This window comes from Cydia splendana, chromosome 3, assembly GCF_910591565.1.
Source record: "Cydia splendana chromosome 3, ilCydSple1.2, whole genome shotgun sequence".
Lineage (NCBI taxonomy): Eukaryota > Metazoa > Arthropoda > Insecta > Lepidoptera > Tortricidae > Cydia > Cydia splendana.
The window spans coordinates 24,393,542-24,421,390 of record NC_085962.1 but is presented as its reverse complement, the minus strand read 5'-3'; the positions used below and the strand labels follow the sequence as shown (position 1 = coordinate 24,421,390).

Genomic DNA, 27,849 nt, shown 5'->3' with positions numbered 1-27,849 from the left:
TATTCAATATGAAAAACCTAACTTATGGTACCGTCAGCAGCGGGGCAAGGCTCGAGCTGCCGGTGGTCAGGGTCGCAGAGAGAGGAACCGCCGGACTATCCGCGCCGGTTTGAGGCCACCTTTTCTTCTGCATCTGGCCCAAGGCCTTCTGCATCTGGCTCTCGACCCAGCCACCTCGCGAGTCTCTCAATTATGTACCTTATTAATTATTTAAATATTTGATTGAAAAGGAACATTTGTACCTATGCATATTTAGATTTTATCTCAAGCAGATAAGAAAATATCAAAGGTTTAATTCATTACCTGGCGGAACCTCTCTAAAAATATTTCTTTTATCAATACCTACTAATGAAAATTATCACTTAATCACCACAAGTACCTACTGTACAGTTGTACACCGCAAATAGCGGTAAAGGTATTTATAAGTAAGCCTAATTCATCAATGTGCGGTTGTATTGGTTCCCAAAAATGGCGAAATTAATTTCTCTAATTATTTTCGTCATCTGTTTGTGTTCAGTAGGAGCGTTTTTTGAATTCGAAGTACCTCGGCATGTGTTTGATACGGAATTGTATGAGAATGTATTAGATGAAGAGCTATGTGAAGCGCAATTGAGTTACTTAATAAGTAACAATACAATGCTGACAGCTGAATGTAAGTATGCTTTCTCTCTTAGCACAATAAACTCAAGTTAGACTTTTAAGTTTTATCCTTCAAATCATTTAAGTAATTTACTTAGGTAATTAATATCTGAATTATCCATTTCAAATACAGCTTTAGTAAGTGAACAGTCTAACTAAGTAAAGTAATACTTATTTCTTTATTTTATTTTGTGTTTTATAGTTCTTGATGCAGGTATCAGACTTCCGAGAGGCATTTTACAAGGAAATTTGGTAGACCTCGGATACTACCAACAGTGTCTAGCAATCAGTGAAAACTTTGAGCAAGCAGACATAGAGGGCAAGTACTGTATGATCAATGTTCCACTGGTTCAAGATGAGTTAAACTTACCAGTTTTGCCAGAATGGCCAGAAGGTTCAGAGAGGTCCGGGGACTGGCCCAATCTTCCGTGGCAACAACTTTTTTCAGTTACAGGACCACATAGTGACATGTTCAGAAATCTACAAAAGGTACGAACGGAAACTGCAAAGTACAGTCGTATGACTGGACCTGATGATATGGATTTTATGAGGTAAGTAAATTTTTACTCCATTGTAATTATATTTAGCGTTAAATTGCAAATTAGCTTTCCAATAGAGCACAGTTTGGAAATTTTGACATTTTTGGTGCAGTCTCGCAAAAACCGCAATTTGGCATACTGACATATAATAATATTACTTATTGATACCTATATGACATACTATTTAACATATTGACATAATATTTAAGATTCTATTTGTCCTGGGATTAAATCTCCTGTGCAGTTCAAATATACTGTTAAGTAAATTAAAGTTAGATAAAACTGATTGGAATCCATAGCCGGGTAGGTATCATTCCCCAGTTTCATATGTGTCAACGTTATAGGCTATTCGACATTTTTACGAAACCTTTACAAATAACATAGTTTTATAATTTAATTTGTAAGAAGAAACCCCCCTATATTGTGCAAATTATTACGTACGTCTACTCTTATATTTTATGCACATGTAGGCATCAAATCTAACACGATTAGGCATTTGCCATTCTGACATTACCGAGGTTGACTTTATCGTATTATAATAGTGTGGTAGTCAAAAAATTCACACCCTCGTTCATTTACTTAGTTAATACTAGTAGTTCGGCCCGAACTGAGAACTCGCGGTTTGCCAAATATTATATTAGAGCGATTGACTTTGTTGCACTTACTTACGCGTATAGTTCGACTTAAAATAGTAGAAAATAATTTTAAAGAAAAAAACCGACTTCTATGGGGGCCGGTGAAAGATTATTGTACATATAACACTTTAAACTCTCGCGTTTTGTACACATATTTAATTACACAAACGGGTCTACCGCGATATAATTTCATTGTTAAAAACACCCTAAAAATTTCAATCGGGAGGACGGGTGCAAATTATCGTCTACTTGGGGACCAGTGATTCAAATGTTGAAACCAGCGGATACATAGTCTAATAAAACATGGTCTTCCATTCCCAGAGTGACACGGGCCTACGTCACAACAACATGGCCGCTATATATAGCGCTATCGCATATTATCATATAGCGCTGTCGCATGATGCCGTAGGCCCGTGTCAGTTAGGTGACCTAGAAAAGACGGGAATGGAGTACCAGGCGGAGTATATTATTATACCATGAGCGGATATATCTTCGGACCAGTGTACGGATACTGTGAGTGTTGCGTGTCGTGCCGTGGACAATAAACATTAAACTTTAACGGGTAGCTGCAATTTAATTGTCTACCCCGAACATTTTTATAAACTAATTTCGGGTAGTTTAGTGTTGTTTTATTAATATCTCCGTTGACATTTGTTGGGACGTCAGTCTTTCCGTGACCACATCAGCTGGTGCAACTCAGCTGAGACGTCGGAATTAAAGGTAAAAACAATAAAATTATATCGCGGTAGACCCGTTTGTGTAATTAAATATTATTGTACATAGATGGTGCACTATGTAGAAAAGGAGGTAAAACCACCCACTTTTCTAGTAGGTAGCGTTTCGTTTCTGTAAGGGTCGCAGTTTTAGCCTCACGAACCCACTTCTCTGATAGCAGTTCGGTTCTGTGAGGATTGCAGTTCGAATCTATCCAAAACCACTTTTCTAGTAGCATTTCGTTTCTGTAAGGTTCGCAGTTCTAACCTAACCTAACCCACTTAACGGCGCGTGCGGTGCGATGTACGGGGGTTTGAGCGGGAGGGGCTAGTAAGTTTGGCATCATTATACTTTATACCTACATTTTATGGTAGGTAATCATAGTGGTTTATTTAGCTTAGGTATCAGTGGCTTTCCGGGTCAAGTCCGGGTCCGAGCCGAGTCCAGGACCAGGTCCAGAACGAGGTCCAGGTCTAGGTCTTGGTCCAGGTCCAAGTCCGGGTCCAGGTCTAGGTTCACGTCCAGATAAGAGCCCGGATCCGGGTCAGCTCTGGCTCCAGGGCCAGCTCCGTCAAAATCGAAATTCGAAATCGCCAAACGTGTAGTCATTGAAGAGTTCTGTTCTGATCATCATCAGCAGTTCCACGTCATCAAACGCGACAGTTTTTAATGTAAATTCTTGATTTTCTGATGAAAATACACAAATCTCAGAATCTCTTAAGATTTGAGGAGTTCCCTCGATTCCTCGTGGATCCCATCATCAGAACTCGACCTTGACAAAAATGTGGCTTAAAAACTTAACTTGCTTAACAAACATAACGAAGAGGACAAAACGCCAAACGTGAACTATGCTTCGTTGAAGAGTTCCGTTCTGATCATCATCAGCAGTTCCACTTCATCAAATGTCACTTTTTTGAATGTATATGCTTGATTTGTTGATAAAACACATAAATCACTATATGTATGCCTTTAAGATTTGAGGAGTTCCCTCGATTCCTCATGGATCCCATCATCAGAACTGGATTTTCACAAAAACGGGACCATTCTGTATGCATATACATACAATCAAAAAAATAATTTTCAAAATCGGTCCAGTAATGACGGAGATATAGATATGGAGTAACAAACATAAAAAAAAATCACAATCGAATCTCCTCCTTTTGAGATTTGGAAGTCGGTTAATAAATGAGGGCGCCACTTTCTACGTAGCTGTCACATTTTTGACGTAAAATGCTTACACATGGCAACAATTTATAGTCTGTCAAGCCATTTACGTCAGTAGAAAAAAGCGGCTAAAAAATGTAGGCGCGAAGGGTTATCGTCCCATAGAAAATTTGAATATCGCGCCTTTTTCAACTGACAAACTTGTTTGACCGACTATAGTATGGAAATTTTAGATTTCCATTTTATTTAATTTCTACTATTTTATGTCCCACTAATAGGCGGCAATGGATCAAAAATCGCGTAGATATATTACAAGGTCTGTGGAGCCCTTAACTGATACTGTATCTGCAGTAAGCCGAAATATTTCCTGTCAAATGTCAAATACCTATATTATGTTTATTTTTATCTTGCTAATTATTTCAAAATGGTAAATTTAAAAACGATATTATAAAAGTGCAAGGCGAGCACTTTCAATTGATACCAAACTCGACCATACTTTCTTGTAAAAAGATGACCAGAATAGCAAGACCCCTCACAAATAGCTTTTTAGCCTTCTAAGCTCTTCTAGCGCAATAACCCCTTGATCGAGCCTGCTCATAATTTAATGACTAAAATATAATGCCCTCAACTACACGTTTACCCAATTTCATTTAAATTTAGAACAAATTTACTTAAGTTCTTGAGTATCAAACTATCCTCTGATAGTTCAGCTTAAAAACATCGAAATGCCGGGACGTGCCCCTAGCCAGCCGCGTGTCTCAAGTCGAATGTAAGAACTTCGTTCGCTTCGCTCGCTCGTTCGATAAGAACTTCGTTCGCTTCGCTCGGTCGTTCGATAACACGTTAAACATCGTTTATCAACTCATTCATAGGTATTAAGTTTCATGAATACGTTAGAAAACTAGCTCTTACTCCACAGGGTAGCAGAAGACAGCCCGCTGGCTAATGAAGTGTTCAGAGTAGCAGTATGTCTTCCTAAAGTTTGCACACCTAGGCAGTTCATCGACACTGTGTTTATAAACACCACTAGCGTGGGTTTACAACTCACGGAAGAATATTGCAGACTGAGAAATGATAAACCGTTTGCACCTGTTGATTATGCTGCTATGTAAGTACTTAATCAAAATATTTACGAAATTATTTAAGTAAATTATAACAATTTATAATTTCATAGATGTTTGAAGTTTAAAATAACTAGTAGTTCGCCCCGAACTGAGAACTCGCAGTTAACCAAAAATTATTATAGAGCGATTGACTTTGTTGCACCTACTTAGGTACTCGTATAGTGCGACATAAAATATAGTTGATCAAGCAAATGTTGTCAGTAGAAAAATGCGCGAAATTCAAATTTTCCATGGGACGATATTCCTTCGCGCCTACGGTTTTCAAATTTGCCGCCTTTTTCTACTGACAAGATCTGCTTGACCAACTACAGTAGAAAATAAATGAGGGCACCACTTTCTACGTAACTGTCACATTTTTGACGTAAAATTCATGTAAAATGCTTACAAATGGCAACAATTTAGTATGGACATTTTTGAGTTCCATTTTATTTCATTTCTACTATTTTATTATGTCACACTATATAGGCGGCAATGGATTGAATGGATCAAAAATCGCCTGGATTTATTGCAAGGTCTGTGGAGCCCTTGACTGATAGATTTAAGCAAAGAGTAGTATTATTATATAGGACAAAGAGAGCCCTCTCGTGGAACTTTTTTGCATCCATTTTGAAATGCCATCTGTAATTCTTAACCAGAAATATCAATGTCAATATCAGCGGGGGAGGGCGCATAAATATAGCGTCTAAGTATGTTGCGAACGTAAAAAACTTTGACTTTGAAGAAAGGCCTCCAGGATATTTACTAATACACGAAAACAGATTAGGTACTTGACTGTTGATGTAAATAAATTACCTATCATACACGGCTGGAATAACACACAATTGACCACGAAATACGCAGCAGGTTGTGAATCTACCGCCACAAAACAAAGAAGTAATAGAAGTGAAACGTACGTCTATAGCGTGTGGCAAGATTAAGCCTTATTGTACTCAGTTTCACCACAGACTATTGTCAGTCGTGTGTCAATTCAGTATGGCGCTTTTGAGATGTCAGATGTGAAAACGATTCCAGGAAAAATTAGAAATAATTACAAATATGCCGCGCTGCTCCATTTTGGAGTGTAAAAACACTAGCCGAACAAAAAATATTAGATATGGAGGCATTTTTTATCATCGGTAAGTATTATTCCAAGTAATATTTCAATATTTTTTACATTTTCGGTTTCCGCAAGGATTTTTGGATTGTTTAGTGCAAAAATCAAATTTATGTAAATGAGATAAGGTTGATATCTACTTAGCGTCAAAGTCATGTACGGGTGCGCTATTCAGCCACAGTGCGAGGACCGTATCAAAAATGTTATCGATGTCGATGTTCGTATAAATACACAGTTCGGTTTGTTTATGTTCATACAATGTTCTTAATAATTTATTTTTGTTTTGCCTCTGGATGATCATATCGAAAAAGTCGTCGCTTATGCACATTTTATATTATGTACAAAATATGTTCTTACTTATTTACTGCTATTCAATGGATTATTTGATTTAAAGTTTTTCTTATAGTATTGCATCCATGGATACATATTTGTCAATTTTGTATATTAAATAAGAGTAGGTAAGGTGTCAGTTTTAAGCTGTCACATAATTTTACTTATGCTGTATGTATTTGCTGGCCAGTCTAAAGCCCGCTCCACACTCTTGGACAAATCTTAAAGCGGTCTTCACATTCGACCTTTGACTAGACTTTTGACACTTGTTTGACCCATATCGTTTCAATATTTAGTATTTGACGTATCTCATTGTTCGAATACGGCTGTAAAGTCTCCTCTCGGAGTTGGACGGTCAGATGACAGTCTCTTTTGTAAAAAAGAGTGCATAAGCCAATTCTTGTGATAAGTTTCCAAGCAGACCCCAGGCTCCGTGCCTGACGCGGGCCGGCTCACGGGCCGTGGCAAATAGCCGGAACAACGCTAGGAAGAAGGAAGATGATGGTTGTGCGACATGTAGCACGTAACTGAGGACGCGGACATCACGCGGGGTGTGCTAAGGAGTAACAGTTTTTATTATATACTCGCTTACAGTTATATGCGTGGTTGGTGGCTTGATTACTTTCAATACGCGCATTTTTTTATTAATGAAAAGTAAGTAGGTACCTAATCGTCGCCAAAAAATATAGTAATACATATGTATAAAAAACCTGAGTAGTTTACGTGTACACTAATCATTAATAAGCGTTTATCGATATCACACCGAATCATGCACATCCCTATCGCATGTGTCATCCTCATGGTCGAATATAACACTTTAAACTCTCGCGTTTTGTACACATATTTAATTAAAAACAATGAAATTATATCGCGGTAGACTCATGGTCGAATATTTTATCCTATCGCATTCACTCTTGGAAAAGCCATGCAAGCGTAAAAGCAATAGAGCATAAATGTCAATTTACAAAAATAAAAATCGTAGTGCAATTTCGACATAATTTTCTTTGCTGTAAAGTTCAAATTATTGAGATAGGCGAGGGCTCATAATCCTTTTCGAAATAAGAAAATATGGCCAATTTTTGTGACATGACAGCGTTTTGGCGACATAGGTTTCCATACTAATCCAGGCACATGCCGTTTCCCGTCAGAGCGCGGCGCGCTCATTCTTTCTTCCGTGATCTTCCGCCAAATATATTTTTAAATTTTTTGTTAATAAAGTTCTCAGCAACTGTGATGGCGTATGAAAACTTTGTTTCTTTTGACATTGTAAAACTGAAAGTATTTTTATTTATCTGAATTATGTCGTAGTACAGACAATAAATGGGGTGTTATAATATTTTGAGTTTTATTTGTCAAAGTTGTTTTTTTTGCGACAATCGCGTCCATGGCAACGATGGCCATAAATAATCTGTTCAACAGTATTTTTTTGTTTGATCCATGCCCTGGATACCACACTTTTAAGACGTTCTGACGAAATAAAGTGAAGGCTTAATTAAAAAGTTTAGCGTTAAGTAATATAGATGTCGCTATTTTTTCGAATAAAGGGCTTTATATACGACTGTCCTTCCCCTGGATTTAAGTCATCATAGAAATCATAGAGATTAAAATAAACTGTATCTGTGCTAAGCCGAAATATTTCCTGCCAAATGTCAAATACCTATATTATGTTTATATTATTTTACTTTTATCTTGCTAATTATTTAAAAATGGTAAATTTAAAATCGATATTATAAAAGTGCAAACCGAGTACTTTCATTTGATACTAAATTCGACCATGTTTTTTGCAAATAAAATGACCAGAATAGCAAGACCTCTCACAAACAGCTTTTTGGCCTTCTAAGCTCTTCTACCTCAATAATCCCTTGATCGCGTCTGCTCATAATTTAATGACTAAAATATAATGCCCTTAACTACACGTTTATCCAATTTCATTTAAATTAGAACAAATTTACTTAAGTTCTTGAGTATCAAACTATCTTCTAACAGTTCAGCTTAAAAACATCGAAATGCCGGGACGTGCCGCTAGCCAGCCGCGTGATCCAAGTCGAATGTAAGAACTTCGCTTCGCTTCGCTCGCTCGTTCGACTAACACCACTAGCGTGGGCTATCAAAATCGCTGCAGATTTTTCTTGTTCTGACTCTGTCTGCCTTGCCTCCTGAGACCCAGAACATGTTGTATTTGTTTTTGAATTTGGAGCTCGCAAGTAGCATTATTATTTCTAAATTATGTTTTATATTCTATTTCAGGGGAGTATTTGGCTTCATAATCCTTATTACTGTCCTTTCGACATTCTACGATATATATTTTACCGCGATATGTAAGGGAGGTACGTATTTAAGTAAATATGTGATTTCCATTTCAGTAACTATAAGTATACATACCTATTAAGCAGTGGCAAACATTTTAATTCACTTTTGAGTATCTTCCTATCCGCTGTCTATATATTATTTACCACATAATTTAAGCGTTCATTCGTTAAACTTCCAGGTTCAAAAAAAGCCAATACTCTTGTAAAATCGTTCTCTGTCTATACGAATACTCGCCGTTTGCTCACATTCAACTCTGGGCCTGGAACTTTAGAGAGCCTGGATGGAATCAGATCCATATCCATGATGTGGGTCATCATAGGCCACACGTATGCTACCAATGGAAGAGGACACTTTTTTAATCGTCAAGAAATGTTCACGGTTTGTTTTTCAAAATATATTAAAAAAATATTGCTTAATGCTTATTATTTATACCTATTTTAGACCGCTTTACATTAATATATTAAACACTCAAGGGTATTTGTACGCTCTTGAAGGGTCCTAATAAGACCATCTAATATGCAATACTCGTAACAAAAGCATACGCAAGCAACCCAGCACAAACTTTATTTTACTTTAAAACGCCTATTTCGTTTGTACATATAAGTAATGATCAGTTTTGAACCGAGCTTATTTACAGTGGATGCATTCATTCTCGGCACTTTGGGTCGTGGCGTCTCCCATCTCAGTGGACACCTTCTTCTTGCTGAGCGGACTGCTGATTGTGTATACCTCTGTTGGGAAGATAACTCCAAGTTAGTATTCTGTAATACATTATTTATTTAACATTAAATAAACAGGTAGTACAAAAAGCCAGATATGGCGAAACAAAACGGGTTGCTTTGAACGGAATCTGTTTAACATGTCAGAAAACTCTTGCTCTTCCATGATTCATATTACTAGTAGTTCGCCCCGAACTGGAGAACTTGCGGTTAATCAAAAATTATATAGCGATTGACTTTGTTGCACCTACTTAGGTACTCGTATAGTGCGACATAAAATAATAAAAAATAAACGAGGGCGCCACTTTCTACGTAACTGTCACATTTTTGACGTAAAATGCTTACACATGGCAACAATTTAGTATGGACATTTTTGAGTTCCATTTTATTTAATTTCTACTATTTTATGTCGCTCTATAGGCGGCAATGGATCAAAGATCGCGTGGATTTATTGCAAGGTCTGTGGAGCCCTTAACTGATAGATTTAAGCAAAGAGTAGTACGTATAATATAGTTGGCCAAGCAGATCTTGTCAGTAGAAAAAATGTAGGCGCGAAGGGATATGGTCTCATAGAAAATTTGAGTTTCGCGCCTTTTTCTACTGACAAGATTTGCTTTTTTGCATCAATTTTGAAGCGCCATTTACAAGTTTAGCGTTAAGTAATATAGATGGCTCTATATTTTCGAATAAAGGGCTTCGTATACGGCTGTCCCTCTGATACTAAACTCGACCATGTTTCTTGCAAAAAAATGACCAGAATAGCAAGACCTCTCACAAACAGCTTTTTGGCCTTCTAAGCTCTTCTAGCTCAATAACCCCTTGATCGGGCCTGCTCATAATTTAATGACTAAAATATAATGCCCTCGACTAGTACACGTTTACCCAATTTCATTTAAATTAGAACAAATTTACTTAAGTTACTTAGTATCAAACTATCTTCTGACAGTTCAGCTTAAAAACATCGAAATGCCGGGACGTGCCGCTAGCCAGCCGCGTGTTCAAAGTCGAATGTAAGAACTTCGCTTCGCTTGGCTTCGCTTCGCTCGCTCGTTCGATAATATGTAAACATAATATTGTTCTATTTTTAAGTCGGTTAAATTAAATACCACTTTTGTGTCCTTCAGTAATAAATTTCTGCCTAATCGAAGTGGGTCATATTATTAGAAATACTAGATGGAGATCGGGACATCAGTGGGTAATAGTACATATACTTGATATAGTTACTCTGATTATTTCAGATTTTTACACCACGAACCATTTTAGAAATGAATTTGCTTGTTTTTTATAGCTAGAATTTACTCATATTTAAGAAAATAGAGTCAATCCGTGGTAAAAACCGATTAATTACTTACGCCCGTTAATATCAAATTATGCTCTTTCTAATTCTAAATATCAGCGTATCGCCATGAATTTGATTTGTTTCAGAGGGTCTCTTTAAAAACATCCATTTGTTCTATCTTCACCGTTTGTTGCGAATGTTTCCCATTTTGGCAACCGGCGTGTTTCTCCAAGCGTCGTTATTCAACCATCTCTCTGACGGCCCGGAGTGGCACATCGTCGTTGATAAAGTAGAACGGTGTAGGGCATACTGGTGGGCTACCCTCACTTACGTGCAGAATTATTTAGTGGATACACGGGTAAGTAGCTTTAAAATAACAAACATATAGCCGGAGTAGGGTAGGTTAAGAAAATAGATTAAAAGAAAGTAGAAGAAAGAGCATGTCGGGCCATGCTCAGTGTAGGGTTTCGTAACTACGAGTACGATACTTATTCTGTCCAAATAAGCCAAACAGGGGTTATTAGTAAGTATCATGTAGGTACATTACAAGCATAAGGGAGTACCTTTACAACGGGAATTTACATATGTACCTAGTTACCTACATTTATTCCCAAATTCCACAAAAACGAGAAGCTCTTCAAACCTGCCAATATTTATCAAAATCTGACAAAAAATAAAATCGATAAAAGAAACATATGGCTCATTAGGTAATTGTAATTTGATTTAACTTTGACTTTGACTATAAGAAAGGTTTACATTTCAGTGTATTGGCCCCAGTTGGTACCTCGCTGTTGACATGCAGCTGCATATACTCTCACCTTTAATTTTATTCTGGATGCTCGGCAGAAGAAGATCGGCATGGATCGCATTAACTGTCGTCATATTGGTTGTCATGGTGGTATCGACAACGTATAACTATTTAAACAAGTTCCAGACCGCATCGTTTGTACCAACGTAAGTTATAGTTCTAAACTGGAATACCTAACTAGATATCATACATGAAAGAAAAAGTGACCATGTCCACCGGTGGCCGAGGCGGGAATCGAACCCGCGTCTTCAGCTTAATACGCGGTTAATAACGCTCTGACCACTTGACCACCTGACCACATCAAATATATCATTTATATATTAATAATAACTCCACGGCCGATTCGGCCACAGCGACTGCTATCAACTCCGTTGCTGTCTCTGGTGTGCTCGCAAGTGGCTGACGTAGCCTATCTTATTACTTAAAGTTCGCGAACATTGCGGGCATGTGAGCACACCATTTGTGTAATTATAATGTATTGCCGCAGGTGGTCTGGCTTTTACTTCGTCGCGCTTGGCATCCAGCTCTAAGCGCCGTCGCGATTCAAATTCGGTTACGTTGGCATTTATTGCTGCCCGCCATTCCGTTCGTATGGCTGCCTGCTGCTCCCATCGCGAGGGCTGTATACGACACTTTTTCATGTGCCGCTTAAGCACATCTTTATACCTGAGGAATTGGCCGCCCTGTTTCCGCTTGCCCTCCTCAAGCTCGGAATAAAAGATGCGCTTAGCCACACGCTGGTCGTTCATCCGTGAGACGTGACAGCACCACCGAAGCTGACGTCGCATGAGGTATACCTCGATTCCACCCACATTTGCTCTACGCAGCACTTCTGTATTCCGAACACGATCAGACCATCGGATCTTCAGTATCTTGCGTAGGCATCTGAGGTGGAATCGATCCAGCATGCGAATATGGCGGCGATAAACGGTCCACGTTTCAGTGGAGTATAGAAGGTTGGGCAGCACGACTGCCATATACACGGATATTTTAGTGGCCAGTTTTAAGTCGTGTGAGCTGAGGACCTTGTGGTCTAACTTGCCAAAAGCTGCAGCCGCAGCCCAGATCCTGTTGTTAATTTCGGCATCAAGGTCGCACTTGGATGTTAAGGTGCTCCCCAGGTAGCGGAACTTGTCTACCTGCTTCAGCTGGTCCTCGCCGAGTCTAACGACCAGTGTCTGTTGACTGAGCACGTCCAGCGACATCACCTCAGTCTTCTTGACACTGATCTTGAGCCCAAATCTGCGACAGGACTCGTCGAAGCCGGACATGAGCTGTTGCATGCCTTCCGGCGACTCAGTCACAAAGCACAAGTCGTCTGCATACATGATCTCTGTGATCACTGCGTATGAGACTTTTGTGCGTGCTTTAAACCTGGCCAGCTTGAAAAAGTTGCCGTCAGTGCGATAGCGGACGCGAACACCTTCAGAGCATGTGAGTAAGACTTCATTGACTACGACCGAGAAATACAACGCGAACAGAGTGGGTGCTAGGAAGCAACCTTGCTTCACCCCGCACGTAACGGGGAAGAAGTCCGATTGTTCGTCGTCGGTAGCAACGCAGCACTCCATGTCGTCGTGTAGGAGTCTCACTAGCCTTACAAACTTCTCCGTGCATCCAAGCTTGCTCAGAACTATCCAGAGGGCTTCACGAGGCACGCTGTCAAATGCCTTCTCGAGGTCAACAAAGCAGAGAAACAGTTGACGACCTTGCTTTCTGCTTTTCTCTTCTAGTTGACGCACAGAGAATATAGCTTCACAGGTGCCTCGGTCAGGCCGGAAGCCGAACTGGGTCTCCGGAAGCAATTTTTCAGATATGTTCATTAGGCGGTTCAGCAAGACTCTGGCAAAGACTTTCCCGGGGACCGATAACAACGAAATACCACGGTAAGAATTGCAGTCAGAACGGTCACCTTTGTTCTTATACAACGCCCTTATGCGAGAGACCTTGAAGTCATGAGGGACTTGTTCCTTTTCCCATATAAGAACAAAAAGTTTCCACATAGCTGATTGCAACTCCTCGCCGCCATATTTAATCAGTTCTCCTGGTATAAAGTCGATGCCGGCCGCGCGCTTATTTTGCTGTTGTTTAATAGCAAGGGCAACCTCATCACCTGACAGTAGCTCATCCAGTTCAACGGCAATAGGGAGTTGAGGCATTGACCGGATGTGTATCAGATCTGCTGCCCGATCAACATTCAACAGATTGTTGAAGTGTTCTGCCCATCTTGTCAATACCTCATCCTTACTCTTAAGAAGACCTTCGCCATTACAATGCTTAAGAGGCACTTTTACAGGTGGTATAGTATTCGTAAGGTTCCTGATCTCCTTATAGAACTCCCCTAACTGGCTAGTGTCTACGAGCAACTGCATGTGGCGAGCCTTATCCTGCCACCATTTGTCTTTAATTTCCCTTGACAGTTTACGCAGACTCTGCCGTAACTCCGCAACGTTTCCACCTTGGCTAGCACTACCGTGCTGCTGAAGAAGACGACGGTGTTTGCCAATAGCTACTGAAAGGGCTGTGTCATTTTCATCAAACCAGTCCTCATGCTTACGAACTCTTTTGCCCAATACAGACTTAGCAGAGTCTAATATATGAGATGACACAGTCCTCCAGATAGTATCGACATCACCCGTATTCATGTCAACTGACCTGATGTTTGAATTTAAGTCTTCAACATATGTCTCCCTGGCCTCGCGGTCATTGAGCCTGTCCACGTTAAGACATGCCGGCTTCCATCTTTCACACCTACGAGGTTGACGGAGGCGAAGACGCAGCTTTGTAATTACAAGCCTGTGGTCGGTCCAGCAGTGAGCGCCCCGCATTACGCGGGTGACTTGGACCTGGGAAATGTCCCTTTGCCGCACGATCGCGTAATCTATCAGATGCCAGTGCTTAGACCTAGGGTGCATCCAAGTGTTCTTGTGCTTAGCTGGAAGTCGGAACATAGTGTTCGTAATCGCTAGATGGTATTGTGCAAAAAGGCTAAGCAAAAGCTGTCCATTGCTATTCATGTTGCCTACCCCGTGGCTGCCCAAAACTTCAGGCCAAGCTTCAAAATCGCGACCAACTCTGGCATTGAAATCACCCAGTAGAACTATCTGCTCCCTGGGAGGTACGCAATCGATGCAATGTGTAAGTTCCTCATAAAATCGGTCCTTGACGTCATCAGATTTATCTAAGGTAGGTGCGTAGACACTGATGTCGTTAAGGAAGTTTTGGTCATTCAGGTGGAGGCGCAGCGTGGTAACGCGGTCAGAGATGTGTATAGGACACTCCTGTAATTGGTTAACTAGCTGGTTCTTGATCGCGAACCCCACTCCTGACCGTCGAGATTCAGAGGAGGGTAGTCCCTTCCAGAAAAAGGTGTACCCACCTCCGTGCTCCACCAGCTGTCCTTCGTCGGCAAGATGTGTTTCGCTGAGAGCAGCCACATCAACACTGTAGCGACGAAGTTCCCGAGCAACGATTGCGGTCTTCCTTTCAGGACAGGCGTTAGTCTCACGATCCAGGAGCGTACGAACGTTCCACGCGCCGAAAGTCATATTAGATGTTGTTAGTTTCTTTGTTTTCTTGCTACATCGACCGCGAATTGAAAGATGCGGAGGCAGCCACGGTTACTACCATCCTAGCGTTTTGGGGTGAGCATTTTTTAGGGCACCTTTTCTAGCCCCCTCCCTGGCTGAGCAGGGAAAGCAGTGCCTCCCTAAATAGGGCTGCTTTGCCGCTCCAGGTGCTGCCGAGACCGTTCTGTCCCCCCAGTGCAGAACGAAAACGACCACGGTGTATTACAACACCCCTGGAGCCGCCTGTGTGCAGGCCTCAGACAAAGTCCAGTCTGCATCGGACTGTACCTCTCAACTTCAGCCCATCGCCACAGGACTTTTAACACTATTCGGAGTCCAAATTCGGAAGTAGTCAGGTGCGCAGGATATATTCCAGTGCACAAACGCACGCGCAAACGCAGGTGCACTTACTCGTCCTCACCCATCATGACCCAGTGGAACGGGGAACCAATACGACCGGAGATGAGATCAGATGATGTGTCTGGCCGATGATACCTATATGCCCTCTATCATCGCCCTAGGCCATCCACATTGCCTTGTTATCCCGCCGGGTCCGCCAAACTCGAATGCATATCTGCGTTGAGTTGCCTTCCCCGCCGGGATAAACTTTATGCATTAGAAGCGGGAGGGTTCCACTGCATAACCTACCAAAGGCAGGGTCCCCTCACTAGTTTAGCCCGCGAACCGACGCGGTTTACCGGGGTGTGGCCGCTGCATGCATAACAGCTTCTTGGAGCCACTAGCGAGAGTATGGGACGTAATCAGCTGAGAACCAGCGCCTTCAATAGGCCGGTTGCTGGCGCTACCGATAGACGGCCCACAACACCCCCAATATTATTTATTAGTCAAATAAGTAACACAGCATTACAGTAGGTAAAACCAAGGCACTGTGAAACTACAGAATAAAAATATACGCGTCGACTTGAGAACCTCCTCCTTTTTTTTTTCGTCGGTTGAAAATACAATACAAAGAAACTACAAATAAAAACCAAAGACAAATTAAACATTCGATTTGGGCGACGACGTAACAGCGTGGCTCCGTTGCGAGGTTGCCCCGGTACCGCCGAAACACCACACCCTCATAAAATAATTTGGTTTGTTCCCTAGTTAGAGTCGGACTAAAAAAAGTCTGCAGCGCATTTGATAGCCCACGCAGTGCAAGTGTTATTTATACGTCATAATTTCATACAAGTTTGACGTTCAAAATAATATTTGCACTGCGTGGGCTATCAAATCCGCTGCAGACTTTTCTTGGTCTGACTCTAGTAAGTTATAGCATATAGAAATAAGTGTCTATGCTTACTTACTTATCTACTTGACGCTAGATGTCGACTACGAAAATAATAAGAGTTTTGGTAAGAAAACTGATGTCCATACATCCACTCCATAGTGAGCACTCGGCTTACTTATTTCTCTACGGTTATTTGACGGTTATTATAGTTCTAATAAGTATTATATTGAATCTATTATAACGCCATCTATCAAAAATATTATACTCTAATGCCTACATAAGTTATTGGTGGCAAATTGATGCAGTAGTCCACGGTATACAATAAAGATGGCGCTATTAGCAACTCCTATTGTACAAGTTTGAGTAATCGAACCTAGATGGCATTTTTTGAATCGTTTTGTTTCCAGGCGAACGCGAGAGGATGCCAACCACTACCTACGATACTATTATCATAACACACTAACCAGATGCTCGCCTTTCTTCGTTGGCATGTTGTTTGGCTATCTTCTTAATATGTATAAAAGCAAACAAGTCCACATGGCTAGAGTAAGAAAAATATACAATTTGTTTATAAATCTAATGAAACTTAGCAACATATGTAAACTTTAAGTGAATTCAGAAATAATTTAACTCCAGGTGTAAGTAGATGACATATTCTGGTTTCTCCCGAAGAAACAAATACATATTATTTCAGTTTACTTTACCGAATATTATGTCAGTTTGACACTCCTAAGGTAACTGTGGTAAGACTACATTGCCCATTTAAAACTATAGTAGGTACGTACGTATAGGAATTGATCACAGTATGTTATGTACTTAATTACAGTTACCTACGCACTAAAATTATGAACTTACCACTCCTTATCATCTTTCAGTGGTTTGTAGCATTATGCTGGTTCTGCGCCTTCATGGTTTCTGCCGGCGTTATCTACTCCTCATACCCCGTCCTTCAGATGGACTGGGACAGCCCCTTTTGGGACGGCATCATCAACTCCTTCGCCAGACCCGGGTGGGCTGTGTGTGTTGGCTGGGTGATATTTGCTTGTACACACGGTTATGGAGGTTGGTACAAATCTGTACGGCTGTTAGGGTTCCGTAGCCAAAATGAAAAAACGGAACTCTTATGGTTTCGTCATGTCTCTGTCTATCCGTCGGTTTGTAAATCATCTATCTCAAAAACTATAAGGTAAACATGAATAAAATTTAAAACAGGTGTACGCGTTTTACATAGTCAAAACTAGTTTTAACTGAAATATATTTTGAATGATTATTGAAAACTAGTTTCCACCGCGACACTTTGCAGTTTTGACTGAAAAAAAAATCTGTTATAACTAGTTTTCAGTTTTCACAAAGGCACTTTGAAAACTAGTTTTGACTAGTGAAAACGCGTTGTCACCAAGGCGTACGGAAAACCAGTTTTTAACTATGCGGGGAAAACACATTTTCACTAAAAACGCTACCGCATATGAATTCGTCGCTAGAGGCGCTAGTGTAGCGTGCGGTCTCCGAATTGTCACTGTTTTTCTGGGTGGGTTACGCGCGTATATCACAATAATAATTACTTACTATGTAAACTTTTTATAATATCTCGGATTATTGATTGAAAATATGTATACCTAAGTTAATTCGTCCCAATGAGTGTCAGTGCCTACTTTAAAGCAGAGCTAAGAAGAAGAGGTGCAAAACTAAACAGGTGGAAGGATAAACTTATTATAGTTATTAGCGTTCCGTACCCAAATACAGGTAAAAACGGGACCCTATTAATAAGACTTTTTGTATGTAGTTCGACCAAGGCCTGTCTCATTTATAACATATATACAGATAATCATACTGTCTTTGTCTTACGCTAGCATTAATTAGCACACAAAAAAGATAGGGGCCTACCTATAGTTTTTTCTTCTTATAATACGCTTTAAAATTTATTATTTTATCGCGCCCATAAAAACAATGACTGTAACAGCTTCGGGCCTTAGTCGACATTAATCCCATCTCGGTTGGTCCTGCGCAGGTCCTGTCAACTGGTTCCTGTCGCTCCGTATGTGGAAGCTCCCCTCTCGGCTTTCCTACGCGATGTACATCTTCCACTATTCCTTAATGATTATTGTCAATACTACTTCTGTATCGACGAGCCACTTCTCAGTCGAACGCTATGTAAGTTATTATTATTAATTATTTCCTTTATTTATTAATATTATTAATTATATTATTATATTTAGCAACTTTTTTTCAACCTTTCAATTTTCTTAAGTGATATCAATCATTCAATTAATATTTTTAACTTTAATGTTACGGATGATCTCCTAAATTTAATTTCACATGGCAGCTTTATATTTGCTTTGACTTATTGAAACATAAGTCAAAGCAAATATGTTACAATTATAAATCCATATACATGGTGTTTAGCAAAAATGTGTTAACCCACGTTCGTTTTGCAATAAAAAGTCAACTTTATGCGTCATTTTTAGGGTTCCGTAGCCAAATGGCAAAAAACGGAACCCTTATTGATGCGTCATGTCTGTCTGTCGGTCCGTCTGTATGTCACAGCCACTTTTTTCCGAAACTATAAGAACTACACTGTTGAAACTTGGTAAGCAGATGTATTCTATGAACCGCATTAAGATTTTCACACAAAAATAAAAAAAAAACAATAAATTTTGGGGGTTTCCCATACTTAAATTTTTGTTTTTCATCAAACCCATACGTATTTATTTATCGTATGGCATATGTACATGTCACTGGATTACAATGTCAAAGTTAGGGTTGTAAGAAAATCTTAGTTAGAATTTCGCCCTTCCCAGGTACGCGACTGCTTCATCTGGGTCTTAAAATCGTCTACTTGGCCTGTGTATTTAGTAAGGGGGCATTCCAGAGTGGTGTGGTTGATGGTCTGATTTGGGTGCCCGCAGTTACAGGCAGGAGAGGAGCTCCAGCCCCATTTATACCAGTGGAGGCTGCAGTTGCCAACTCCTGTTCTTAGGCGGTTAAGAGCGGACCACACCCGGCGGGGTTCCTTGAAGCCTACTGGGGGTACACGCAGGGGGTATACCCATACGTGTGGGGTATCTATGGATAGGTCTTCAAAAATGATATTGAGGTTTCTAATATCATTTTTGTCTAAACTGAATAGTTTGCGCGAGAGACACTTCCAAAGTGGTAAAATGTGTGTTCCCCCCCTCCCCTGTAACTTCTAAAATAAGAGAATGATAAAACTAAAAAAATATATGATGTACATTAACATGCAAACTTCCACCGAAAATTGGTTTGAACCAGTTCTAGTAAGTAGTTTTTTTTAATACGTCATAAATCGTAAACCGCAATTTTATTATGCTACTTGCTGCTACTGAACCCTTCATGGGCGAGTCCGACTCGCAATTGGCCGCTTTTTTTGAGTTGACATCTTATTGCGAAATTAATGTGGGTTGACACATTATTGCTAAACACGTCGATCCTTTATATTCTTATGTTGCTTTCATAAGTAATATAAACATAAGAAATATAAACTAATGTTTAAAGCGATTTTCAATATTTTTTAATAAAAAGACAGGTCATTATTGTTTATCTTCATTATAATGCTAAAAAAACGAACATTATTCACGCAGCATCCTATGCATTGTATTTCATAATCGTTCGTAAGAAGTAGGTAAACTCCAGTCGTTGGAGCTGACACACGCACTTTTTTTTCAGTTCTACCGATTCTTAGCTGACTTCGTGACGGCGTTTATAGTCGCTTTTGTAGCGACCGTGCTGATAGATTCTCCTTTCTCTACACTTATAAAGATGGCGATAGGAGGAAGTGAGTTGTTTTTTTTTATTATTATTTTGGTAGGTAATGTCTAAAATTACATTACTATCATCATAAGCTACAGATGAGACAGACTGGGTTACTACGAGTAATTATTGAACTCGAAATACTTATGTAGCTAACCTAACACTATTCTTCTACATCATCTGGAACTATCTTCTGATTTGTATGCAGTTTTGTATGCTATTTAGGTACTCCTCCCACTTACTGCCCTCCGTTTATTATATGACAATTATAATGTAATCCAACAAAGGTTAATATAGCTAACTTTTACAGGTAAGACTGGGAAGGCGGCGGTGAAGACTAATAAACAAGGATGTGAAGGCGAAAATAAACAGTAGTACATACTACTAGGTAGTAAGATTGTACTTTGGGATCAACATCATTATTTATAATAGATCTGGGATTTTTTCACTCTTTGAGTTCTTACTTAGGTAGGTACTTGTAGGTATTTATTTTCATTTTATTTCATATTATTTATAGCACATGTAACACTTTAAACTCTCGCGTTTTGTACACATATTTAATGACATTTACGCGATTAAATTTCATTATTTTATCTTTCTTCCTCCTCCTGACTTATTTCCAAAATTCTTTGAACTACATATTTTGAATTCTCTTTTGCTTTTGCCTTTGAAATGTGTTGGAGGAGGATGCTGGGCATACCTGAACTGAACAGCGCGCCACTGACCAGAACTGAACATCACAACCAGGCTGTCTAGCATCTCCTTAAAACTACTGTTTTTAATACCTATAAAAGTTGGTTATCAATGGGAATATGGAAGGCAAGCCGGTAGGCAGGAGTCCAATGAGGTGGACAGCCAAATTTGCTTAGCCCTTGACGTAACGCTCCACGACGCCCTACAATTCCGGACAGACTGATAGAGGTGGCGGCAGATTATCAGACAGAAGCTGTCCCCTAGAGATTTCCACGACCCTCCGTGATGAGGAGACCGATTCAAGGAGGACGTGATACACATGAGCTAATTATACTAGAAGAAACCATCCGATTCTACCAACGAACCAACCAACCAACTGAACATACTGTCCTTCGCTTCTTGAATGTAAGCACTTTACTTTTATTAAGTGACGCTGAGTGACGCGTTGTTTATTATTACACACACACACACACACACACACACACACACACACACACACACCCACACACACACACACACACACACACACACACACACACACACACACACACACACACACACACACACATACACACACACACACACACACACACACACACACACACACACACACACACACACACACATCACACCCACACATTTTTAACATTTAGTATTTATACTAAATGAATAATTAATTTTATGTGATGATTATATTGTAAATCTTAGGTAGAAATAAAATACATAATATTCCGATGGTGTTATTATTTTATACCTTACCTACCCATATAACCATTCCAGTCGCAGAATCACAAAGTGGTAACTAAATGTCAGATGTGTCGTAACAGAGTCCACAGAATGTGTCTAGAATTGTTTCGAAACAAAGTGTCGTCGCCGTGTCTACACTTTTCCGTAACAAGGTGTCGACACATTTGTGTGCACTTTGCGTGCGGTTTGCGACTAAATCTGACAGCAAATTTGTGACAGCAAATGTCAATATAAAATTCCTCTTGAAAACCAAGGTTTGTCAAACTCGTGTGCTCGTAATTCTAGTAAGTCATCATGGGCAATGCAAATGATAATAATCGACCGAAATCATATAAACACCCAACACCCGTCAACCTTTTACAGAAAAGTTTTTAAAGAAATGCAATAAGCTACTTAGGTCAGGCAACGAATGCTCCAAAAGTTGTAGAGGGAAATGCTCGGAACACAATTTTTGACTCCGTAACTCGGTTTGACAAGTTAGGAGGTGAACATATCAAAAGTCCCCGGCCGTAGCCCTTGAGCGGGGGGGAGAGAGGGGGCTTTGAAGGTCCCATTTTCCGGTTTTTCGATTATATCTCGTAAACTATGCATCTCAGCGACATGGCCACTTATACAAAATGAAAGTTAATTTAATTTGTTACAAGTTTATTCAGTCAATTTTTTCGATATGTTGAATAGTTTTTGAGATATCCGCTCTTGAAAGTTTATTTAGGGCTCTCAATTTTATCTTGATATATCTATATCAGTGAAGGTGCTAGGCCGTGTTTGGTATCGTTTTCGTATAAATCTGGGGTGCTGAATCCATTTAAGATATCACATTGACACCATTCCACAAAATAAAAAAAAATCTTTTTAGGGTTCCGTACCTCAAAAGGAAAAAACGGAACCCTTATAGGATCACTCGTGCGTCTGTATGTATGTCCGTCTGAATACACAAAATAGTTCTTTACCTATAGATGACAGGAAAACCTATTAGAAATGTGCAGTCAAGCGCGAGTCGGACTTAATGTACGGAACCCTTAATACGCGAGTGCGACTCGCACTTGGCCGGTTTTTTTGAAACTCCTCTTGACGCTTAACCGCTGAACCGATTTCGTTGAAATTTGGTATAGAAATAGTTTGCGTCCCGGAACAGGACATAGGATAGATCTTATAACCAAAATCATCTTTTGAAGGTGTGAAAAGTGGCGTGGAAATTTGTACGGGAAATCAATAACCGCTGAACCGATTTATATGAAATTTGGGATGGTCTACATCTTTGATTTAGTTAAAAATGATAAAAAAACATGACTTCAAACCTAAACTTAAACAGTACCTATTAACTTCAAGAAGTCAATTCTGAATTCCCCCCTACACCTCATTTCACACCTTTAAATGATGATTTTTGAGATAACTTATTATGTCCTGTCTCGGGACTCAAAATATATGTGTACCAAATTTAAATTAAAACTGTTCAGCAGTTTAAGCGTGAAGAGGAGTTTAAAAGAAAGTATTTTAATAAGTTTATATGTTTTTACTTCGGAATGGTGTCAATGTGATACCTTAACTAAATTTGGTACTGCGAATTTATACGAAAACGATACCATACATGGCCTCGTAGCTTTACTGTTGTAGAAGTCAAAATAAAATTGAGAGCCCTAAATTTTTATTACTTGGCCAAACTTGTGTAGAAGGAAAAGGTAAAATAAAAGTCTTCGGCAGGAATATAAGACACAAATATATTTTTTTTTTGCGTTACTATTTCAATCATCAAATATAAACATACCTAATTATTCACTTCGTCACCTTTTGACATTGGAAATGTCTTTTCGTTCGCTCCAGTATAGGGTCCGATTTCACGAAAAAGTGCGATCCCCTTATATCTCGGAAAGTTGTGAAGATATGATATTAAAAAATGGGCAAAATCACTCAAATCACTCAAAAGACGCATAATCACGAGAGCTGAAAGGTGCAAAAATAATTATTCGAGAAAGTCAAAAACAAAAAAAGTTATGGTCGAAATAGTGAAAATTAAATTCAATTTTTTCCGATTTTTTTATTTTGGTGCTCGATAATTTGGAAACGAAGAATGATATCAAAAATTGGAGAAAAACGACTCTGGACAATTTAGTCAGCTACAATTTGAGCCTAAAACAAAGACGATCGGGTTAAGGGTTTGCCCTGTAGCCTAACCTTAAAATAGTCAAAAAGTCAGAACGCACTATTCGACAATCTATGCATTCTTGTGGTGGTGGAAATAGAAATAGAGATAGAGGTAGAGGTAGAGGTAGAAGTAGAGGTAGAAATAGAGGTAGAAATAGAGGTAGAGGTAGAGGTAGAGGTAGAGATAGAAATAGAAATAATTTTATTCGTGAGCACAAACACAAAATAAAAACTTATACAGAGAAACATAAAAAAGAAAAAGTGCCACGAAATGGTCTCACCTCAGCATGTTGCTGGCGGCTGCTAGCAGATAGCTGATGCTGAACCCTGGCAGTACCTAGTGGAGCTCGGGTTTAATACAACATAAGCACACGCTGTTTTGGTCATCGGACTCGTCTCGATGAGCACTTAGGAGAGTAGTACCCAAAATAGAGCTGATGCTGAACCCTGGCTGTACCTAAAGGAACTCCGGTTTGTTGCAACATAGGCACACGCTGTTTTGGTCATCCGACTCGTCTTGATGAGCACTTAGGAGAGTAGTACCCAAGATAGAGCTGATGCTGAACCCTGGTTGTACCTAGCGGAACTCAGGTTTGGTGCAACATAGGCACGCGCTGTTTTGGACATCCGATTCGTCATGATGATCACATGGTAGAGCATTACCCAAGATAGCTGATGCTGAACCCTGGTAGTACCTATTGGAACTCAGGTTTGGTGCAACATAGACAAACGCTGTTATGGTCATCTCTCGTCGCGTCAAACTGCTGTCAAGAAAATTTCATATCTTGCAGCAAATGGGCCGCTGCCGATCAAGACTCGAGTGACGATAACGGCGATGTGGCTACCACTTCTCGAGTTGACTACGGATTTGACGTGTAATAATTTTCTTGTACTTTGAACATTAATATATCCTGCTTATTAATCGAAAAATGAAATATGTACCTATACTTATGCGCCACGGCGACAATTATTCAAACTTCGATACGCGTGTGAAAATTTTGCAATTTGTTTGTTCACGTGCGTTATGTCCAGGATACTTGTGTTAATCTAAGAATAAAATAATTATCATTCAACGTTGTAGTTTTATTTTGTAACTTTTTCCTTATCCAGACTTTCTCGTCGCTCAGCGACAATATTTTTTCGAATTCCGTAGATTCATTTCCAATGTGCTCGATAGTCGTGTGAGGCACGAAATCTGTGATTTTTTCTAGCAGCATTTTATTTCTGTAACAGTCGCAGTTTTGTAACCCACTTTTCTAGTAACATTTCGTTTCTGTAAGGGTCGCAGTTCAAACCTAACCTAACCCACTTTTCTAGTAGCATTTCTTTTCTGCAAGTGTCGCAGTTCAAACCTAACCTAACCCACTTTACTAGTAGCATTTCTTTTCTGTAAAGGTCGCAGTTCAAACCTAACCTAACCCACTTTTCTAGTAGCACTTCTTTTCTGTAAGGGTCGCATTTCAAACCTAACCTAACCCACTTTTCTAGTAGCATTTCTTTTCTGTAAGGGTCGCATTTCAAACCTAACCTAACCTACTTTTCTAGTAGCATTTCTTTTCTGTCAGGGTCGCAGTTCAAACCTAACCTAACCCACTTTTCTAGTAGCATTTCGTTTCTGTAAGGGTCGCAGTTCAAACCTAACCTAACCCACTTTTCTGTTAGCAGTTTGGTTCTGTAAGGGTCGCAGTTCAAACCTAACCTAACCCACTTTTCTAGTAGCATTTCGTTTCTGTAAGGGTCGCAGTTCAAACCTAACCTACCCTACTTTTCTAGTAGCATTTCGTTTCTGTGAGGGACACAGTTCCAACCTAACCTAACCCACTTTTCTAGTAGCATTTCGTTTCTGTAAGGGTCGCAGTTCAAACCTAACCCACTTTTTTAGCAGCATTTCGTTTATGTAAGGGTCGCAGTTTTAACCTAACCTAACCTAACCTAACCCACTTTTCTAGTAGCATTTCGGTTCTGTGAGGATCGCAGTTCTAACCTAACCTAACCTACTTTTCTAGTACCATTTCGTTTCTGTAAGGGTCGCAGTGCTAACCTAACCTAACTCACTTAACTGATAGCAGTTCAAACTGATAGCAGTTTAACCTACTTTTCTAGTAGCATAACGAAATGCTACTGGAAAAGTAGGTTTGTTAGGTAGGTATTCGGTGCGGGGTACGGGGGGCTGAGCGGGAGGGGCTAGTAATTTTGGCATCAGTTTACTTTATTTCGTAATATGTATACATTTTTGGTAATCATAGTTGTTTATTTAGGTGAAAAAATCGCATTAATTTGGTTTTCAAGATTTGGTGATCATTGTGGTATTTGAATACAATTTGAAGTGCAGTTGTAATTAAAACGGCGGTACTTTTGTATTTTTAGGCCTTATTTTTTTGGTGTTCAGTATTTTTTTTTGATAAGCAAGATTTTTTTATTTAGGGTACTTACCAAAGTTTTTTTTGGTGGTCATTATATTAGTAGCCTTTTTAAACCAACCAGGCACCTTCGACTTTCTCATACTAAAAGTGTCGGGCGTAGCCCAACGTACGTGACACGATGTGCGCTTACCAAAGCCGGGCGCCTTGGGCGCCCTCATACTCTAAGGCGCATTCATAATTCCAATAGTTCTGACTTAATTCATTGCAAAAATGCTATAATGATAAGATTTTTTATCCATTCTCCCATGGCTTGCAAGAATGCGACTTATACCACTGAGTAGCAGATGCATTTACCTACATACCTAGCCCTATTTCGTTTGTGTACGCTGAGGGTCATATGTCCGAACAAAACGCCCAATGACCTTTATTGTTATTTATTGTTCTATTTAATCTGACATTGTATGATTTGATCAAATGTCTTCCTTTTGCCCTTGCTCCTTTTAATCAATGATGGTAAATGTAATCAATAATAAGTGCTAATCTTATCTTTAAAATGTTTTGACGTGTAATGTATCCATGCATATTTACGAAATAAATAAATATGAAATATGAATAAAAAATCACAGAATTCGTGCCTCACACGACTATCGATCATTGGAAATGAATCTACGGAATTCGAATAGTTATTTGTACAACAAGAGATCAAAGTTTGATATTTCTTCGAGTGCTTATTTTGAGTCCCGTGCAAGCGAAAGATTCTATAATAGATTCACGAGCGTAGCGATTGAATCTAATTTAGAATCTAGAGCGTAGTAATTAGTAGTAATCTTGCATATTATCATATAGCGCTGTCGCATGATGACGTAGGCTTGTGTCAGTCACGTGGTCGGAAGAGAGTACCAGGCGGAGTATATTATTATACTATGGAAATAACGAACATCAACTGACACTTCAATCGACAACTTAAAAAAAAAACATTGTAATATACGGTCCGAATTGCGGATACGTACTATTTGCTATTTGTCAACTATGGTAGAAATTCTTAAAAGTGAAATAATTAATTTTGAGTGATAATCTGTGTATTTTTTGAGTTCATTATTTTAATTGTACAATAAAATACCTAAAATATAGTATTTTATCAGTTTTTATCAAATCTTAAACTTTATTTTTATTAATCAATTATTAGAATAAGAATTCATACTCGTACGTAGTTTGGAACGATGCGGTCTGAAGTTTTCGGGGGTCTATTATAAATATTATAAACCCTTAATATACCGTTGAATGTCGTTTTAACTTTTTTTTGTCTGTTTCTTGTTGCTAACAGTGTGAAAGGGACAGAGGTAATAGAACCCAAGTATTTAGAACTTGTATTAGACCCCGCATGTTGAAATGACATTTGACTATAAAGGTCACTTGAATGTCATTTTGTCTCACTCAGTGAGCAAAATCGCATTTTGCTAACTGTTTTTAGGAAGCAAAGTACCCTTGTTCGAGCTGCTGAGGTGAAAAATTTTTGTCGCTGAGCGACGAGAAAGTCGGGATAAGGAAAAGGTTACAAAATAAAACTACAACATTAAATAATTATTATTTTATTCTTAGATTAACATATTTTATTTTTCGATATTTTTCGATTAATAAACAGGATATATTAATGTTCAAAGTACAAGAAAATTATTACACGATAAATCCGTAGTCAACTTGAGAAGTGGTAGTCACATCGCCATCATCGTCACTCGAGTCTTGGTCGGCAACGGCCCATTTGCTGCAAGATATGATTATTTTTGACAGCAGTTTGACGCGACGAGACATGACCAAAACAGCGTGTGCCTATGTTGCAACAAACCTGAGTTCCACTAAATACTGCCAGGGTTCAGCTACAGATCTATCTTGGGTATCTCCCAAGTGCTCAACAAGATGAGTCGGATGACCAAAACGCATGTGCCGTTGTTGCTATAATTTTAGCAGTTCCAAGTAAAAGTAAC

The 27,849-nt window shown here is 39.3% G+C and overlaps 1 protein-coding gene and 1 long non-coding RNA gene across 2 annotated transcripts in view; both read left to right on the top strand.

Moving 5' to 3' along the window:
* Window positions 1-19,318, top strand: part of LOC134789394 (uncharacterized) — a 485,188-nt gene extending 465,870 nt beyond the window's left edge. Inside the window, exon 2 of the long non-coding RNA XR_010144040.1 lies at window positions 19,228-19,318. This is a non-coding gene — a long non-coding RNA (uncharacterized LOC134789394). The remainder of the gene's footprint in view (window positions 1-19,227) is intronic.
* On the top strand, window positions 444-19,131 carry LOC134806703 (nose resistant to fluoxetine protein 6-like). The gene is made up of 12 exons (XM_063780028.1): window positions 444-652; window positions 842-1,190; window positions 4,611-4,799; window positions 8,486-8,565; window positions 8,727-8,942; window positions 9,163-9,300; window positions 10,693-10,904; window positions 11,310-11,500; window positions 16,562-16,720; window positions 16,981-17,216; window positions 18,163-18,305; window positions 19,024-19,131. Exons 1-12 carry the CDS (start codon window positions 469-471, stop codon window positions 19,129-19,131), a joined length of 2,205 nt encoding a protein of 734 aa, XP_063636098.1. The 5' UTR covers window positions 444-468.
* Window positions 19,319-27,849: the final 8,531 nt, after the last annotated feature.

Bases quoted from the DNA above. Each gene is read 5' to 3' on its own strand.
- LOC134806703 (XM_063780028.1), top strand. From the start codon at position 469: ATGGCGAAATTAATTTCTCTAATTATTTTCGTCATCTGTTTGTGTTCA. The intron at 4,800-8,485 runs GTAAGTACTTAA...ATTCTATTTCAG, and splicing joins CCTGTTGATTATGCTGCTAT to GGGAGTATTTGGCTTCATAA. The intron at 8,566-8,726 runs GTACGTATTTAA...TTAAACTTCCAG, and splicing joins TACCGCGATATGTAAGGGAG to GTTCAAAAAAAGCCAATACT.